Source organism: Nannospalax galili, unplaced genomic scaffold (assembly GCF_000622305.1).
Source record: "Nannospalax galili isolate Female #2095 unplaced genomic scaffold, S.galili_v1.0 scaffold375, whole genome shotgun sequence".
In the NCBI taxonomy this organism is placed as follows: Eukaryota; Metazoa; Chordata; class Mammalia; order Rodentia; family Spalacidae; genus Nannospalax; species Nannospalax galili.
The window spans coordinates 887,075-904,298 of NW_008337054.1; the positions used below are offsets into that span (position 1 = coordinate 887,075).

Here is a 17,224-nt window from a genome sequence, read left to right on the forward strand (position 1 = left end):
GGGGGGGGGGGGGGGGGGGGGGGGAAATGGAAGGGTGAATGTGGCTTAGGGAGTCCCGGCGTGGAGGATTGCACTATAGACTTACCCCAAGAGGCCTCTGTTTTTTGTTTTTTTTTTAATGTAAGTGTGGATGCTTCTTCAAAGTATAATATGTTTTCTTTGAGTCTGAGATACAATTCTTCAGATTGAGCTCAGATTTGTCAATTTAAGAATTCTGTATGAGCCGGGTATGGTGGTGCATGCCTTTAGTCCCAGCATTTGGGAGGCAGAGGTAGGTGAATCTCTGTGAGTTCCAGGCCAGCCTGGTCTACATAGCAAGTTCCAGGTTACAGTGAGACCATGTCTCAAAGAGACCAAAAAAAAAAAAAAAAAATTCTGTATATAGTATGAATTATTTTATTCATATCATTGACACACTATGTTTGTGTTTTTTTTTCCCCTGTTGAAATGTGCTTATCCCATGAATGAATTATATGAAATTCTTTTCCTAGTATTTAATGATTTTTGCATTCCTAGGATAGCTCTCTTTAATGCATGTATAGATTTATATGTGCATACATATTATATAGATAAATATTTTAATGCACTTACCAGGTTTTTCCCTGGTTATTATTTAACTTTGGCATTGTTCATAAATAATTTTGCTATTCTGTGAAGTTTTGGAAACTATCAGTGTTAACACTCAACTTTTGAGAAGACTTTCTTTTTCCTATGTTCTAGAATGGTTACTTAGGGTAACAACTGTATTAGTTTGCTTTCTGTTCTTGTGATAAAATACTTTAATCAAAAGCAATTTAGGGGACTAAAGGGTTTATTTGGCTTACCTTTCAGCTCACAGTCCATCATTGAGGGAATTCAGGGCAGGAGCGCAAACAGAAACCATGAAGGAATTCTGCTCATAGACTCACTCACTGGCTTATGCTTGGTGTGCTATTTTCTACAGGGATGGTGCCACCCATAATAGACTGGGCCTTCCCCATCAAGCATCAGTTCAGACAACTTCTGACAGACATGGCCATAGGCCAATCCCTTAGTTGAGACTCCCTCAGATGAATCTAGACTATGTCAGGATGGCAGCTGAAGCTAACTAGGACAACAGTTTTCCCACTCCTCTGAATATTGATGTACATTAGATTTTCTTTTCTTTCTGAAATCTATTTTGGTAGCGTTTAGTTTTAAATAAAGTATCAATCTTATTTATGTTTTAAATTATTAGTATATAATTGAGAAATGTTACTTAAGATTTTGAGACTATAACACAGTGGAAGACTGCCTATCACCTTGTCTTAAAAAGATGATACTTAAAAAATTTTTCTAAATAACTATTTTTAACCAGGGTTTGAGGGCCTTCCCAAGTAATTTATTATAAAACTTTAAATTTTAGGCTGGAGATGTGGCTCAGTAGTAGAGCACTTCCTTAGTATTTATGAGGCCCTGGGCTTGATTCCTGACCCTGGGGTAAAAAGGGTATTAAATTTCTTCTGTTGATGTGCCTGTTTCCTCCTAAGTGATTTTTTAGTTGAATGTTATGTTTTTTTCCCCTTAATAATGGTGCCTATTTTTTTTTTTTCTCTCCAGTAAACCAGCTTTTAAGTAGGGTATGATATCTGATCATTTCTTTGTCGTGTTTTAAAGAAAAAAATTCATCCTTTTTAAGCTTATTTTCTGAATTTTATTTTATTTATTATTGTGTGTGTGAGTGTAGGGTATCTGTGTGAAGGTCAGAGGACAACTTCTGGAAGTTGTTTCTCTCTTTTCAATGTGGGATCAAACTCAGTTCCCTGATGAGCCATTTCAATTGCCCTTCAAGCTTGGAATTTTAAAGAGTTTTAGGGGCTGGAGAGATGGCTCAGTGGTTAAGTGCACTGGCTGTTCTTGCAGAAGACCCGGGTTCAAATCTCAGCACCCACATGGCAGCTAACAACTGTCCATAACTCCAGTTCCAGGGGTTCTGAAGTCTACATACATGCACTCATGTTTAAAAAAAAATAAAGCAAAAATTAAAGTTATTGTACTGAGATGAGACAATATTATCTGCTTGAGAACTTATTCTAATCTTATTCTAATATTTTTGCATGTTTATTTATTTGCTTGTCTTTGTTTACTTATTTATTGTGAGTAGGTGCATGCCATAGCATATGTTTGGAGGTTGGAGAATGTCTTGAGGGAACTGGTTTTCCTCTTCCATCATATAAGTCCTGAGGATCAAACTCAGGATGTCAGACTTGGTGGCAAGCACCTTTTCCAACTGAATCATCTTGCTGACTCCTTTTGAGAATTTTTTCATAAGATATTATTTCCTTCCTCAGACACTTAAAATGGTAGCACTTAAAAACTTCAGGATACAGGTTTTTTTTTTTTTTTTTTTTTTGAGGCAGGGCTTTCCTGTAGTCCTAGCTGGCCTGGAACTCCTTTTATAGACCAGAGTGATCTCCATCTCACAGAGATCTGCCAGGGTACGGATATTGATGTATGTCAGTGATATCTGCTTTACCTAACTATGTTTTTAAACAAATTTATCCACATTCATTTTTGGTTTATTTGATTTATTATGGAGTAGAGTAAGTGAAAACAGTATAGTCTGTTTCATATCCTATAAAATTTCTTCATGATTATTCACATTTTTAAAATTTGTTTTTATTTATTTTATATACATGAGTGTATGCCTTACAGGTATCTAGATATAATCTTCTGGAATGAATAATTTCTTAAATTCTTCCTAATTCATGCTCATCCTCAGAACAAACACTTATATTTCTTGCTAGCTGCAATCTGGATTCAGAGCATAGATGAACAAAGGTTTAATGGTATCAAAATACATAAACATTTTGGAAAAGGTGAGTGTTTTATGATGTTTAGATTATCAATACTTTAAGGAGTGGCGGTAGTGGTGAGGGATGCTCTAAAAATTATGTTTGCTCCTTTTTATTCAGTCTGAGACCCCAGCCTATGGAATGTCTTTGCCCATATTTAGGGTGGTCTTCCTACCTCAGTGAACTCGATCTGAACATTTGCTTACAGAATGCCCAAAGATTTTTCTCCTATGTGCTTCTGATCCTGTTGACTTGACAATTGCAAAATTGTATTTTCTTCGTAAATGGCTTTCACCTTTTCTAGATTTTTAGTTGAGATTTACCAGATTATTGTAATTTTAATTGTTATAATGCAAATTAATGAAAAAGCCAATGGTAATAATGTGAAATCTGTTTACAGATATAAATTGGTGATCTTTAATGATGTAGTTTAGTTATTGTTATGTAATAAGCAAACCATTCTTTTTGAGAGAACATAATGAGGTTAGTTTTGTGGTAAACAAGAAGGTTAATTTTTTCATGACAGTTAGTTACTGATTAGAAGAACACTTAGCATATAGATAAACTGAATAATATTTTCCTGAGCTTGAGTTAAATTTTGGGACCGAAAAACATTAAAGGTTAATGTCCCGGTAAACCTAAACTTCCATTCTGTGGGGATTGTTAAAACTAAATGGTTCCCAGCACCCACATGGCAGCTATGAACAGTCCTTAGCTCCAGTTCCAGGGGAATCCGATGCCCTCTTCTGACCTCTGTGGCATTGCACAACACCAGTGCACTCACATATGTGCAGGCAATACACTCATACACATAAAACAAAAAATAAAAAATATTAAAATATATTAAAAAAAAAAACTAACCTGGCTTTTAGTGATCTCCCATAAGAGATCAGCAGATACTGTATTGAATATCCTCAGGTAGTCAGTTGGAGCTATGTGTGTGTGTATGATGAATTAATAATGCTGATTTGCATTCCTTATAGCTTTGGAGAGTCTTTTCTTTTAAAAAATATTTTGTATTTAAAGTTATGTATATGAGTGTGTTGCTGCATGTATGTAAGTGCACCCATGATATGCAGTGCTCGTGAGGTCAGAAGAGGGTGTTGGATTCACCTGGAACTGGAGTCATGAACGATGTGGGTACTATGGATTGAACCTGGCTCTTCTGTAAGAGCAGTCACTGCTCTTAACCACTGAGTCATCTCTCTAGCTCCCTCTTCACTGTACTTTTTAGCTACTATTTAAAAATTATTCCTTAGTAGTTAAAAATTCTATGTTTCTCCTTTCTATGCCTTGTAATTTTACATTTTCTATTTTGTGTCCTATATTTCTAATTTCACATCTTGGTGCATTATCTTCTGCTTATGCATTTACAATGACTTGATTTCCAAATGATTCATAGACATGTAAGGTATCAGTTCAGAGACAATCATCAGATCTTTGGTCCATGGAAAATTACATGCTTTCTGCATTTCAGATGGGATTCAACAGATTAGATTACATTAATCAGTAAACACATTCAAGTTCTTTGAATAAGAACATCTGAAACACTACTGTGCTCCATCTAGCACTATTTGATATATGGTGTCTGCTGTTTTGTCTTTAATCTGTTGTGAATAAATACCTTGACAGAAGCAACTTAGGGGAGAAAGGGTTTATCTTAGCTCACAGTTCCATGTCATAGTCCATCATAGCTGGGAAGCCAAGGCGGGGAATCTGAAAACCGCTGGTCACATGTCCACTAGAACTATGCTTCCCAATGCTCCACTCCCTCTCTCCTTTTCATTCAGTTCAGGACTCAACCCATGAAATGGTGCTGCCCACCTTCAGGTTGGATCTTCACTTCAGGTTCAGTTAAGACAATGACAGGCATACCCTCAGAAGAACGTGATTAGGTATTTCCTCATTGAGATACTCTTCCCACGTGGTTCTACATTGTGTCATGTTGACAGAACTAACCAGCACAGTAGGTTAGGATAATTCACCACATACTCTTGGAGCAAATTTTCTTTAGGAAATATTTACAAATTAAAATTCTTTAGTAGTGCTTAAAAAATACCTTGGGTAATTTAAGTAGAACTCTGCTTTTGAAGAAAGATTGACAGGGAGAAATCTTAATTACACCATTACATTTAACTATTACTGTCAAAATTAATGTGTCATTTAGGCATATTGGTTGAGACATAAATTACTGTAGCATCCACAGTATTCCTGTACTTGGTTTCTAGCACTGGCAAGAATATTGCATGAAATTTTACTTTTCTTTAGCTGTTTTAAATTTTTTTCTTTTGTGTGTGTGTGTGTATGTGTGTGTTTGCATGCATACATATGTGGGCACACATACTGTGGTGAGCCTGTGTAGCTCATTGGACAACTTTGTGGTGTTTGTTCTTTCCTTCACTTTTACATGAGTATGAGAATCAAATTCAGGTCATCAGGCAGCAAGGGTCTTACTTAGTTATTGATCATCTAGGAAATTAAGTGTGTTTTATGTTAGGATACCACTATAAATCATGAATAAGATTTACTTAAAATATAGATAAAATCCTAAGACCTTTTATTTGGGACTATCAGAGAGAAAATAACAAAGTAAGTTTTAAACCATGTCTGACATTTAAGTTATTGGTTGAACCTGACCTTTTAACCCACCCTGGTTTAACTAGGAGCTTCAAGACTCTTTGTACTCCTGGGTAGCTCATCCTTCTTCTGTGGAGACTGCCTGACTGTCAGAGACTACCCATCGTCCTTACTGTGTGTACCTACCTCCTGGCTGATTTGACCCATTTGCTACCTGTCCTCTCCAGTTTGAAAGTTTTTGTCACAATGACTTAATTTTATTTTAAACTTTGAGGACAGGGTCTCATGTGGCCAGACTGGCTTTGAACTCTCTCTTTATCTGATGATGACCTTTTTTCCCTCTATGATATCATATGTATTTAACATATGTAGATAGAGGTATTTGACACATGGATACTTGGGGGTTTGTTTTCCGTTTCGTTTCTAAGAAGTCAAAAACTTAATCCATAGTGAATAATTTATTAAGCAAATTTCTTCCCCATCTTTGTCACTTAAACCTGTGTGTGAATTGAAAGCAAATATATGAAGTTATGAACTGTTCTTAAATTTCAGGCCATTTGGCCACACTGTATATAATATGGCTCTGAGATCCCAGCTTGCCAGATCTCTGCATTACTGATGTAATGAAGGGGAAGCAAGACAACAACAACAAAAAAGGAAAATTTCAAGAACATTACAGTTTTAAATGTATATATAAAATGTAAAATTTTCTGTCTTTAACTACATTTAAGTATTTAGTTCAGTCACATTAACTACATTTATATTGTTGTACAATCATCCCTGATTATGTTTTAGAACTTTTTCTTCTTTCTAAACTATGAAACTCAGTGGGGTGTGGTAAGGCAGGCCTATTATCTGAGCAAGAGGGAGGTGGAGGCAGGAACATCAGGTGTTTGAGGCCAGTCTAGGATACAAGAGACCCTATCTAAAAAACCCCAAACCAACAGCAAAACCAAACCAGAACTTGAATTCATTAAACACTTAAGCTTCCTATCTCACTTCTTAACCCCTCCTCAGGTTTTCTGTTAGTCGCTTGGTCTAATTTTAATCTGAGTGAAATAAAAGACTTTATATTTTAAGGAAAATACAGGTAACAGCTTTCACTTTAGAGAAATTACAAACTCTGGAGAGTGAAGTGCTGGAGAACATGAAAGTCACAAATTAGGACCGCAGTCACATTTTAACCTAGATCCCTGTGGGTCTACCTCTCTTTCATGTTTTCTGTTCTTACAGCTTGCATAAGTTTAAAAATTTTTTTTTATAAAGCTTAGCAAGAAGTTAAAATCATTTTAAAGTTATTATTTAATTTCTAAAGAAAATATATTTATTTTATAGCTCCTGGAAGGAAATTTTGCCAAAGAAGTCAGCCATGAAATGGATGGACTTATTTTTCAGCCTATCGGAGTAAGTTCATGTGTATGTTTGTGTGTGTGTCTCTGTGTGTATGTGCACATACATATTTGTACACAGAAAGTACATTTAAAAAATATTTTGTTTAGAGTTGATTCCTTTTGTGATCAGTGTTTTCCCTTAAATCATTTTTCACTGTAAGCCAGGTGTGCTGGTTTATGCCTGTAATTCCAGCACTGGGGAGGTGGAGGCCAGTCTCAGATATGAATGGAGTTCAAGGAGAACCAGTGATTTACTATGAAAAATTTCATTTATAGCTAAATTTATACAAATGCTTCTTTTCACTCTTAAGAAGTCAGCATTGGAGCTGGAGAGATTTCTCAGTAGTTAAGAACACTGACTGTTCTTGCAGAAGACCCGGGTTCAAATCCTAGCACCCACATGGCAGCTAACAACTGTCCATAACTCCAGTTCCAGGGGATCCGACAGTCTCTTCTGTCCTCCGTGGGCATTGCACGACACGGGTGCATTTACCTACATGCAGGCATAACACTCATACACATGAAATAAAAATAATAAATAAAATTTTAAAAAAAGAAGTCAGCATTATCATTAGTTTTAAAGGAAAATAGTTCTTCAGTATAGTTTTCTTATAATTCATATGAAGTGACTATTAATTTCTTTGCTAGAAATCTACCAGTAACATTAAATAAATGCTTATTTCCTCTTGTGGCTTGGCATACCATTTATTAATATCTCTAAAACATCATTTTGCTATAGTTAAGAAAAAGTCAAAGGGCTGTCAATACTTGAAAAAATTGAATTTATTTTCATATTTACCAAATTTTAGTTTATTATAGTTAACAAAACTGTAAAAATGGGATTCACTGTGACATCTCCATATATGAATATATTATATCATGCATTGTTCATGGCTATCTCCCCTTCCTACTTCCTCTTTGTTTCCTTTCCAGTCCCTTAATAGCACCTTTTCTAATTTCAGGTTCTTTTTTAAAAAATATTTTATTTATTATTCTTATTTTATGTGTATGCATGTGTTGCCTGCATGTAAGTAAGTGCATCCATGTTGTGCAGTGCCCGCGGAGGACAAAAGAGGCTGTTGGATCCCCTGGAACTGGAGTTATGGACAGTTGTTAGCTGCCATGTGAGTGCTGGGATTTGAACCCGGGTCTTCTGCAAGAACAGATAGTGTTCTTAACAGCTGAGCCCTCTATCCAGCCCCTGATATCCAGTCCTTTTTATATATAAAGAAAACACATAGGACTTATAATTGTTTCACTTAATATGATTTATTCCACTTCCATCCATTTTCTTGCAAGTGATAAAACCTCATTCTTCATGGCTGAATAATACTGTTGTTTACATACTATATTCTTCATTCATCTGTTGACTGGCACCACACCTTGACTAGTGTGAATAGTAAACACGCATACATATTGCTTTTGTGTGCTGACTCCATTTCCTGATAAACAAACAAACAACAGCAAAAAAAAAAAAAACAAAAAAAAACACACTCCTGAAACAGGATAGCTAAATGTTATGGTTGATCTAGAAAATTAGAAAATTTGAGTATTTAATTCATGTTGACTTTCTGAAATTCACTGATGAACTCTTACCATCTTACTGCTTTTTAAGCACAGTGAATGTCAGTTTATTAAGGAAAAGTGAGCAAAGAACTCCTGAGAGAGGGGAGAGTGGCAGGGATCTCAAGGGAGGAATACCTAGACGTCAGCTTTTCAGTGATCATGAAGTCTGCTGTGACTTGGCACCGTATTTTTTAGTGATCTTTGCTATCTCTTCCTTTTTGATTTTTTTCTAATTTGGTCTGTATTGTTTTATTCTTGTTAATTCAGTGGCTTCTTAACTGTATTGTCTTTCAAATCTACTCTTGTGTTTTTGATTTTGTAAAATTATATTGTGGAAGAAAGCCTTACTTAGGGAGATACTAGAGAAGAGTCCAATGCTTACTGAAAGAAACGCAGTCATGACTGCCTAATGGCATTTTACTCATTAAAGGACTGTGGTCTATTACTCTATTGCCTAGTGATGTAGATATCTTAGTGTGTGTAAGTATACTCTGTGCAGTTGACATACCAACCAGATTGCATTTCTCAGACTGTGCTTCTCTTGGTAACTAATGTATCATACAGCCTTCAGATAGGAGCCATGTATATACTTTTAAAATGTTTTAGTCACTACACTTCAAACATAGTGAGCCAGGGATTGTAGCTCAGTTGATAGAGTGCTTGCCTAGCATGAACAAAGCCTTGGGTTCCATCCCCAGTACTAGGTAAACCATGTGTAGTGGTACATTCCTATAAGCCTAGAACTCAGGAAATGGAGGCAGGAAGATCAGGTCAAGGTTATCCTAGGCTATTTAGGAAGTGGAACTACTTGAGACTCTCTCTCAAAAAAATTAAGTCAAGAGAAACTGATGACATTAATTTATTTTCCTTAATCTATAGCAAAAATATTCCAGCATTTACTCAATATAAAAGTTATTATTCCTATAAAGTCAATATGGAAGAAATGGGGATTTTTATAGCTGTAGCACATCTTTAATTTGCCAGATTTCAAGTGCTTAATGTGAAGCCCCATATGTGTATTGGACAGTTCAGGCATAGATATATTAATTTCATTGAACACTATCATATATGCCCATGGCCCTTTTGCATAATTCATTTATTGTCTTCAGTTGAATTATAATTCTCTGTAATGGTAGATTTTTCTATACCGTTTTTGCAGAACAAAATAAGATTGCTTTTCTTTATTATTTAAATGCCGTAGCTTGGTGCTCCTCTTTCTAGATCACAGGGCGTTACAATAGTGCATGAATTGTAGGGTTTTTTTTTCCCTTTTATGATTGTGTCCCAGAATTTTAAACCTATCTCATTCATTTGGTCCCAATTTCAGCCTTCTGGTTCTAGGAAGGTGAAATTCTCAGATCATAGACTGACCTATTGTTTTGTGCATTTGCTGTGAATGTGGTTGAATCACTGTTGTTGGTGTTATAGTAATATTTTTGTGGTGGAAAGGAGATGAAAAGTTAGGTGCAAGGTTCCTTTTATTCCATCTTAGGCACAGTCACTAGAGCTTACTACTCTTTAGGCAATAGTGATAGAAACATACATTTTATAAAATGGTTTCACTACCATTTCTCACCAGTGTGGTCAGAAGTGACACAACTCCATCTAGAATTCACACTTTCCCATGATAGTCTAAATCCTGGGCATTAACTCATAGCTTGTACTTTGTTGGCTAAGAGTTTCTCAGGATTTCCGGTGTCAGCTGATCTCATTTTGATACTATTAGTCCAAGAGAGGTAGAATGTGGTGATCAAAAAGCGGTGTCAATAAAGTCTTGATAAGATCTTGGGTTCAAAAATATTTATTATTTTTCATTAACATCTCTTTATATTGCTTTTCTTGAACAGTTGTTACCTAACTGCCAGATGTCTTCAGAATGAAGGCAGAACATTCTTCTCATAGTATGATTCTTCTCACAGTATGCCTGCTGTTGCTTACACTAGATAAAGAAGTAGTTCCCACCGTACCCATGTTTTTGTCTACCAAATCTTCATGGTAATTAGTCCTTTCCTTATTAGTCTTTATTGTACAGATTGTAGAATAGTAGTTCTGGCCCTATAGATCTTAGAAAATATTTGTTAAAGGAATGAAATGCTTTCTTGTGTATCTTCTAGCCTTTCAGATTTGACTGGCTTTATATATTTAACAGGCATCTTTTAAATTTATAGCTACTTTGTCTTCCTTTGTGTATATGTGTATAATCTAACTTATTCTGTCTTTTTTTTTTTCAAGAAACTTTTGTTACTCTCTTTAAATCTCACTTGGTTTCCATGCAAAGAGTCCAGATTCTAAACACCAGTTCTTCTTGAAGTAATAGCACGAATTTTGTCCTTGGCATATTTCCTTAAAGACTTCCTGGTGGGTTAGAAATGGTTTCATTTGAGACAACCTGCTACATCTCTTTGTTTCACTAATGATTCATTTGTAAAATGTAGAGGTTATAATCATTTAGTTTTGAAATTTTTGAAGTAGTCATAAAATGATCAATCTATGACAATATAATCAGTACTTAAGAGTTCTGTTCTTTCTTAGGGTTGGGGATATAGTGCAGTTGATAGAGTGCTTGCTTAGCATGCAAGATCCCTATTTTCTATCACCAACATTAAACTGGGTGGTGATATGAAATATTGGAGTTTCATTGAGAGGGACAGAACCTTTCTTTTTTTGTTGTTGTTTTTTTTTTCGGTCAGGACCTTTTTTGACTCGGGTACGCTTTTAACTCAGAAGTTAAGAGTGTCAGATTATCATAGTCACACAGAACTTTGAGTCAGTGGCCTTCAGGTACGAATTTAAAGAATGAAATTCACAAACCAAAGAAAGTGAGTTTTAGAAAGAAATTTTTTATTATAGGGAGCTTAAGGGTGTCCGGGGAGTGGGATGCCACTGAGGGTCTCTGTCTGGGAGTTAATAAGGCTTTACTGAATGAAAGAATGGAGGAAGGGCCTGAGTTGGTCTGTCTGGTTCCCATTTCCAGGTGTTAAGTTTTAGTCACAGCCTCAGTATGATTTCCAGGAAAGGGTAGGATTTGGGGGGAAAAGAAATAAGAATCCAGACCTCCCTTCTGACATTCCTGGCCTCTGGCCAAGGCAAAACTAGAGACATTTTGGCTTAATCATTTCTGACATCTCTGTTCTTTGGCAAGGATGAGGCTACCAATAGGTCTAAGGTATTTCTGGCTTTTAGACAAGAAAGGAAGTGGTCACATTTCAGGGTCTTTTTACCCTAAAACTGCCTGCCAATTTCTGTTTCTTGTTCTTATCAGGGGTCCATTTCTGTAACCCCAGCAAAGATGAATTTTGATGAATATCCTGTTCTTTTTTTTTTTTTTTTTTTTTTTTTGTCTTTTTGAGACAGGGTCTCCCTGTAGCTCCAGCTGTCCTGGAACTTGCTATATAGACCAGGCTGGCCAGGCTGGCCTTGAACTCGCAGAGATCCGTCTGTCTCTGTCTAGGTGCTGGGATTGAAGGCATGTGCCACCACACCTCGCTTGAATATCCTGTTTCTAACTTGTAAGTGCTGCAGTGGGATCCAAGGCTTTGTGACTTTGTGCATGTTTTACAAGCACACCACTGGATCTGTACTCCTAGCCCTGCCATCCTATCTTGAGAGCTTTCACCTTTTTGTGATGAATTATTAAGATTACACAGTGTATTGAATGACTCTGAAATGATCACATTTTATCAGTGGATGTTTTCAGTTTCTTCCCCCAATACTAATTTATCACAACAGATTTGCAGATTAATTTATATCTTGTGAAACACTCATTTAATTAGCAAAAGGTTTTTGAGACTGCCCATTTTTGCCAAAGTTTAATTGCTGGTAGAGTACTATTTATTATTATTATTATTATTATTATTATTATTATTATTATTTAGTGTTTTTGAGACAGGGTCTTCTTGTAGCCCAGCCTTGAACTCTTCCCAAGTACTAGGATTAAAGGTGTGCATCACCATTCCTGGCTGATGGTAGAGTACTATAAAGGGCTTGTTATTAGTACTTGGTTCATATTTTTCTTTATTGATTCAATTTTTGTTTTTTGATATTTCATTTATTTGTAGTTATAACTTACCATTTTCTGTCTAGTTTCTTCCCTCTCTCCCTCTCTCTTTCCCTCCCTCCTTATTGTAGAGATTGGACCCAGTGTCTCGGGTAGCTAGATAAGTATTATGTCACTGAACTGCATTCTTAGCTGTATTAGTTACTTTTCTGTTGCTGTAATAAAACACCATGACCAAGGCAACTTATAGAAGGAAGAGTTTATTTGGCTTACGGTTCTAGGGGGATTAGAGTCCATCATGGTGGGGAGGCATGGCTGTGAGGTGGCTGGAGCAGAAAACTGAGCAGGCACAGGAAGCAATGGGAAACTGGAAATCCCACAGCGTTCAAGAACGCTCTAAGCCTGCCCCTAGTGTCCTGCTTCCTCCAGCATGGCCACACCTCCTGAAGGTTCCATGACCTTCAAACAGTGCCAGGAACTGGGGCCTAAGTGTCCAAGTACTTGGAGCCTATAGGGGACATTCTCATTCAAACCACCACACTTAATTTCCTCCCAAAAGCATACTTTGTCAACTTTAACAATTTTTAAAATATTTATTTATTTTTATTTTGTGTGTATGCATGTATTGCCTGCATGTAGGTAAGTGTACCTGTGTCATGCGGTGTCCGCAGAGGACAGAAGAGGCTGTTGGATCCCCTGGAACTGGAGTTATGGACAGTTGTTAGCTGCCATGTGGGTGCTGGGATTTGAACCCGGGTCTTCTACAAGAACAACTAGTATTCTTTACCACTGAGCCATCTCTCCAGCCCCTGCTGTAGCATTCTTAATTTTTACTAATACATACTTTTCATTGTTGTGGTATGCCCTTAAATGGAATCATCATGCTTATTCGAAAATGGATCTTGACATGGAAGGGTATGTTACTTGCCATCTAATTCTGTTTGATTCAGTGGTTCCTTCATATACCTACCATATTTTTGCTAAGGATTATAAAAGTATGCTAATTGTATATTTGACTATGTGATTCAGAGAAGATTATAGTTTACCATGAATCCCTTCGGAGTAAGCAGAATGCAGTCCCCTTTGCAAAAGTACAGATAATGTTTCCTAGTATTAAACTCTGTGAAATTTATTATTATTAAATTACTTTTTGTTCTTAATTTGGACATCAGATTCTTCTACACAGGCTGTTTTTTTCTTTTTCTCCCTCTCTTCTAATTTTTACTTACTGAGACTTTTTGTTAGGCCACAGTGACTCTGGATTTGCTGACACCCCAAACTGGCTGAGATTCTACTTTCTCTTAACATAGAATCTTGTCAACTCCTCTATGCCTTTAAATTTTTTTTATTTTAGATTTTGTGTAGGTATGTGTAGGTGTGTGCAGCTACCTGCAGATGATCCCCTGGAGCTGGAGTTACAGGCAATTGTGAACTGCCTGATATGGGTGCTAGGAATTGAACTTAGGTCCTCTGCAAGAGCAGTGCCACGCTTAACTGCTGAGTCATCTCTTCAGCCCTTTTCTCCTTTTAAAAAAACAATACAGATGTGGGGTGTGGAGATATGGCTCAGCGGTTAAGAGCACTGACAGCTCTTGCAGAGGACCAGGGTTTGATTCCCAGTACCCACATGGCGGCTATGAACCGTCCTTAACTCCAGTTCCAGGGGAATCCGAAGCTCTTTTCTGACCTCCACAGCGTTGCATGACACAGGTGCACTCATATACATGCAGGCAGTACACTTATACACATAAAATTAAAAAAAAAAAAAAAACAGATGTGGTGCATAGACATAAAAATTACAACCTTCACCTCAAAGAGAATGAGATCAACTATATCCTGGAACTAAATATGAATGCCCAAGGCCTCGGAGCACAGATTCAGAGTACCCCAAAATGCCATGTTCTAGTGTGGTAACAGTTTCTTGAAGGTTTGATAGTAATATAACAAAGAAAGTCATCAGTGAAGACAATTAAAAAGTACATTGGTGGAGGGATTGGCTAGAGAGAGCGGACTCAGCAGTTAAGAACATTTGTTGCTTTTTCAGAAGATCTGAGTTTGGTTCCCAGCATTTGTGTCTGTGGCATACACATATATGTGAATATATACATGCACACATACACATAAATAAAAATAAAATAAATAAATCTTTAAAAATACATTGGTGGAAACATCAGATAGGTAGGTTACTGCAAAGGGGAAATCCCTTGCTATAGGCCTCAGATGCTATCTGGTGACATTCTTATTTTTTGGATTGGTGGATGCTTGGGATTATGTACATTTCAAAAGAATTTACCTAATTGTCACAAGGATGGGTTTTAGGTCAAACAAGTGGGTAGTGAATGGCTATTGAGGGGGCTAAAGATAGCTGAAGATAATTTGGCTTCAGGCCTTCAATTTCCAGCCCTCCACAATCAGAAATTCTAATACTTTTTATGTGTACAAATGTATTGCCTGCATGTATTTCAGAGCGTGGCTCATATTGTGCAGTGTCCATGGGGGGCGGTCAGAAGAGGGTGCTGGATTACCTTGGAACTGGAGTTACAGATGGTTGTTAGCTGCTTATGTGGGTCCTGGGAATCAAACCCAGGTCCTCTGCAAGAGCAGCCAGTGCTCTTAACCCCTGTGCCATCTCTCCAGCCCCCAGGATCAGGAATTCTAATCAGTCGCAGTCACATAGAATCTTTAACACAGGTTCAACTGTGAACCTTTTTTTTTGGAAGTTCTGTTTCAAGCAGTGCATACCTATAATTCCAGCACTGAGGTAAAAGGAGCTCAAGTTCAGCCAGCTTGGGGCACATAGCAAAATGCTGTCTCGAAAAACAAAAGCAAACACACAAACCTTTATATAAATCTTCCCATTAAAATACATGAGTTTCAATAATATCAGATAGTGTATTTATGATGTTCTCTAAAGTACGCAGAGTTTAGGACATTTTAAAAATAATCCTTGACTCTTAGGCTTTCTCTTTAAAGCTTTAAAAGAAGGAATAGCTAAGATTTTTCTCACCTGATTGTTTGAGATTGAGGTCATTGTCTTCATCAAGCTCCTTTTTCTGTACCAGGTAAACTGACCTTTTGTTGTTATTGTTGCTATTGTGCATTTCAAGGTAAACTGTCATTTTCCTTTCAGCTGCTCCGAGTCTTCAGTATAAGGAAGTAAGAAGAACGCTGATTGCAGACAGGTGTACTGTCTGTAGTTTTCAGCATTGAGAAGAGATATGATTTTTAGGTGGTCAAGGACTAGGAATTAGATGGTCTTGCCTCATACAATGAGAAACTTCGTCATCTTGATTTTTGTTTAGTCTTTCATAAGGAGAAAGTTTATTTCTAGTTTTCAATATCTCAGACTTATTGAAGGTACATTAATATTTCTGTTGGTAGAGTGCTTGCCTAACAAGCAGAAGGCCTTGGATTTGATTCCTAGTGTAGCATATACTGAGCCACGGGGAATTGCTTGTCACCTTGGCTCTTGGAAGGTAGAGGCAGGAGAATCAAAAATTCAGTCATCTTTGACTGCTTTTGGAATTTGAAACCAGTCTGGGAAACATGAGATACCTGTGTATGCATATATATGGGAGATGGGGGAGGCGAGGGAAGCTTGTTAATCTTTCTTTTTCAACAAAATAATGTGGGTCTTCTTTTAGGCTATTCAGTAGGTCACATATGTAGTGCAATTAGTATCATAAGTTTCCATCATGTTTAATTTTAGGAGCATTCTCTGTTTAGGGTAAGTAGTATATTTTATATTTATGATATAAATGGTATGCAATTTCGTTTAAAGTTTCCACTTAAAAATAATTTTTTTAGATTTAACAATTTTTACATGTAGGTTTTAAAAAGGAGTACATTTAAAGGAAAATATTAAATGATAATTCTCATTTGAATATTGCACAAATCATGAGAAATTACATATTTAGAAAACACTATGGTGCTAGTTACTTATCTTATTAGTTTCCTATGGAGCTTTTAACAATTTCACATTTTTGTTTTCTTGTAGTTCTAGAATCTAAATAGCAAGGTATTGGCAGGACTATATTTCCTTTGGCTATCAGGAGAAATCCATTTTCTTGCTCTTTTCAGAGTCTTGAACTATATTAACATTTATTGCTTGTCCAGTTTGAAAGCCATTACATGTAATACCTTGCATCTGTGGTACACTGCTAGCTTCTGTGTCAAGTCTATTTTACCTCTCTCATCTAAAGACACTTGTTGGCATAGAGGCCTCACCTAGATGATCCAGCCAAAACTGCAGTCGAATTCCCTTTATAATCCAGGAAATTCTTGCAATCTTTCTTCCTCAGCCTCACAGGTAGCTACAGGCTTGTGACACCAAGCCTGACTCTCCTATTCTTTCTTTATTGCATGCTGCCTTTTTGTTTCTCCATATGCTGTTGACTCAAGAAAAATTTATTTTTTGTTTAAAGGTGACTTTCTGTATTATATTCAAACTCTGTGGTTTTGGGTGCTATAATGAAATATGATAAACTGAATGGCTTTTAAAGAGCAGAATTTTATTTTTAGAGATTAAGAAGCTTAAGATTAAGGTACTCACAGATCAGTGTTTGGTGAGGACGTATGTCTTGGTTTATAGAGAGCTGCCTTCTTACAGTGCTCCATGTGATGAAAGCAGTGAAGGACCTGGTTTGGTTCACTGAGGGCACTAATATGATCCTGAGGGCTCCACCCTCATCTGTCTCATCACCTCAAAGGCCCCATCTTATTATTTTATTTCTCTCTGTGTGTGAGTGGGTGTTGTTGGGGGCGAATGTGGGCCTAGGCATGCCATGGTGTACATGTGGAGATCAGAGGACAGCTTTGGATAGTAGATTTTCTTTCCAAAGGCTCTATCCTCCTCCTCCTCCTCTTCCTCCTCCTCCTCC

The 17,224-nt window shown here is 36.8% G+C and overlaps 1 protein-coding gene across 1 annotated transcript in view; it reads left to right on the plus strand.

Annotated features, from left to right (window-relative positions):
- Positions 1-17,224, plus strand: part of Rngtt (RNA guanylyltransferase and 5'-phosphatase) — a 281,017-nt gene that overhangs the window by 93,910 nt on the left and 169,883 nt on the right. Inside the window, 1 exon segment of the mRNA XM_008831840.3 lies at positions 6,726-6,794. Within this exon segment, the coding sequence (XP_008830062.1) occupies positions 6,726-6,794 (69 nt within the window).